The sequence below is a fragment of the Rhagoletis pomonella genome, unplaced genomic scaffold, assembly GCF_013731165.1.
Source record: "Rhagoletis pomonella isolate Grant_MI unplaced genomic scaffold, Rhpom_1.0 Rhpom_scaffold_00013, whole genome shotgun sequence".
Classification (NCBI taxonomy): domain Eukaryota; kingdom Metazoa; phylum Arthropoda; class Insecta; order Diptera; family Tephritidae; genus Rhagoletis; species Rhagoletis pomonella.
The window spans coordinates 14,011,007-14,012,804 of NW_023458567.1; the positions used below are offsets into that span (position 1 = coordinate 14,011,007).

The 1,798-nt window shown below is 47.2% G+C and overlaps 1 protein-coding gene across 1 annotated transcript in view; it reads left to right on the forward strand.

The window, feature by feature from the left end:
* LOC118748361 (putative mediator of RNA polymerase II transcription subunit 26) overlaps positions 1-1,798 on the forward strand; it is a gene marked incomplete at its 5' end in the record, with an annotated part of 5,814 nt that continues 4,016 nt past the window's right edge. The window contains 3 exon segments of the mRNA XM_036482734.1: positions 1-34; positions 940-1,216; positions 1,298-1,511. Of these exon segments, the coding sequence (XP_036338627.1) occupies positions 22-34; positions 940-1,216; positions 1,298-1,511 (504 nt within the window).

Genomic DNA, 1,798 nt, shown 5'->3' on the forward strand with positions numbered 1-1,798 from the left:
AAGAAGTGTATCGAGCAGGGTATGGTGCTGCAAGGTGAGTTGAAGAAAGACTCTAACAAGAGTGGCCTGATGACCTACAGCCAGTATAGCCAAAAGGCAGTACTTCGGCAGAGTATTAATCTTGAGCGAAGAACTGCTCGTAGCATTGCTCCCGACTCATTACGTGCCTATTATTTTTTCGTTCGGTTATACCACCGGATTTTCTTGGCAACATATTGAAAACGCTGAATTTTCAGAAAATGTTTAAGTCTTTTAAGCATTTGAAGTACTGTTTGTTAGATGAGAGTTAAATATTTTTTCATTAATCTGTGAACAGTCCAATCTTTTTACTCACTCATTCGTCGGTCAGTTGGCTATTATTTTTTCAATAAAAAATTTCGCGGTTGGACTAGGCTTTACTGGAGTTGACTTGCCTAACCTGCAGCATACCTCAGTCTGTATCAGTGAAAGAATATCTACGGAGTGTAAACCTTTTTCTTAAAAATAAATGGTGTAATTTCTTGAACTTCAGGTTCAGGGACTCAAGGACGAGCATAAAAATAGGCGATTAGATAATAGATGATAAAATGAGGTTTGCACCGCGACCTAGTGGTCTATTGTGCCCCGAAATAGGCCATTAGGCAAAAGCTCAACAATTCGTATACTACATCCTTAGCGAATGAGCTTCGTGCCGATTTATAGTAGAGCTAGATGGATAGATCTGGACCATAAGGCTGGGCCAGTTTAGACACGACCTCGTTAGAAGGCTTAATTGAGCTCTGATTTTCTTCAAGTTTAAGTACCACATCTATTCAGCCAAATTTCATGGAGCTTTACGTACAAGCTTTCTAAAAAGTCTCAACATTTGATGTATGGTTTTCAAATTTCACACTCTGGTTAAGAAAACCTTTTTTCCTACTCTACTTTTAACATCCCACTGACTCCTTTTCCATCTTCCAGCCGTACGCGAGGACCGAATGCCAGGCGGTCGTAACAGTGGCGCCGTCTACAATCTCTACAAGGTGAAGTATAAAAAACACAAAAAGTCCAAGCAGCAACAGCAGCAACAACAACAACAGCAACAACCGCAACAGCAACACATGCATTCACCACACCATCAGTCGCCACTCTCTCCACACCACCAACAACATCTGCTCTCGCCACAACAACATCTGCATCAGCATCAACAACAGCTGGCAGCAGCTGCCGCAGTCGCTGCAGCAGCTCAACATCAGCACTCGAAGCTCTTAAGCGCCACGCTGGGACAGAGCGAGATGAAGTCAATGTTTTTGGGGCCTTCCGTCAAGCAGGAGCACCTACAGCAGCAACAGCAGCAACAACATCATCAGCATTCGAAGCTGCTGAGCGCGACGCTGGGACAGAGCGAAATGAAGTCCATGTTCTTGGGGCCTTCCATCAAGCAGGAGCACCTACAGCAGCAGCAACAACAGCAGCAGTCGGCGCAGCTGCATTCGCCACACCAGCAGCAGCTACTTTCGCCGCACCACACACTGCATGGCTCGCCGCATGGCGCACTGCCGCAACACTCGTCAGCCAGCGCCTTGCACAGTCCACTCTCGCATGGGCCTCCCTCACTGCCGGCACACACTTCCTCCTCATCCTCATCTTCATCGTCGGCATCATCGGGTGGCAGCAGTGGCTCGCAGCAGTCGTCGTCGCATCATGCGCTTCACTCGCCACATCATCCGCTGACGCATGCGCATCACATGCAGTCGAATGCGTCACATACGCCACATTCACAACAACTGCATCAGCAGCAGCAACAACAACAACAACAGCAACACCCGCAGCAACAACA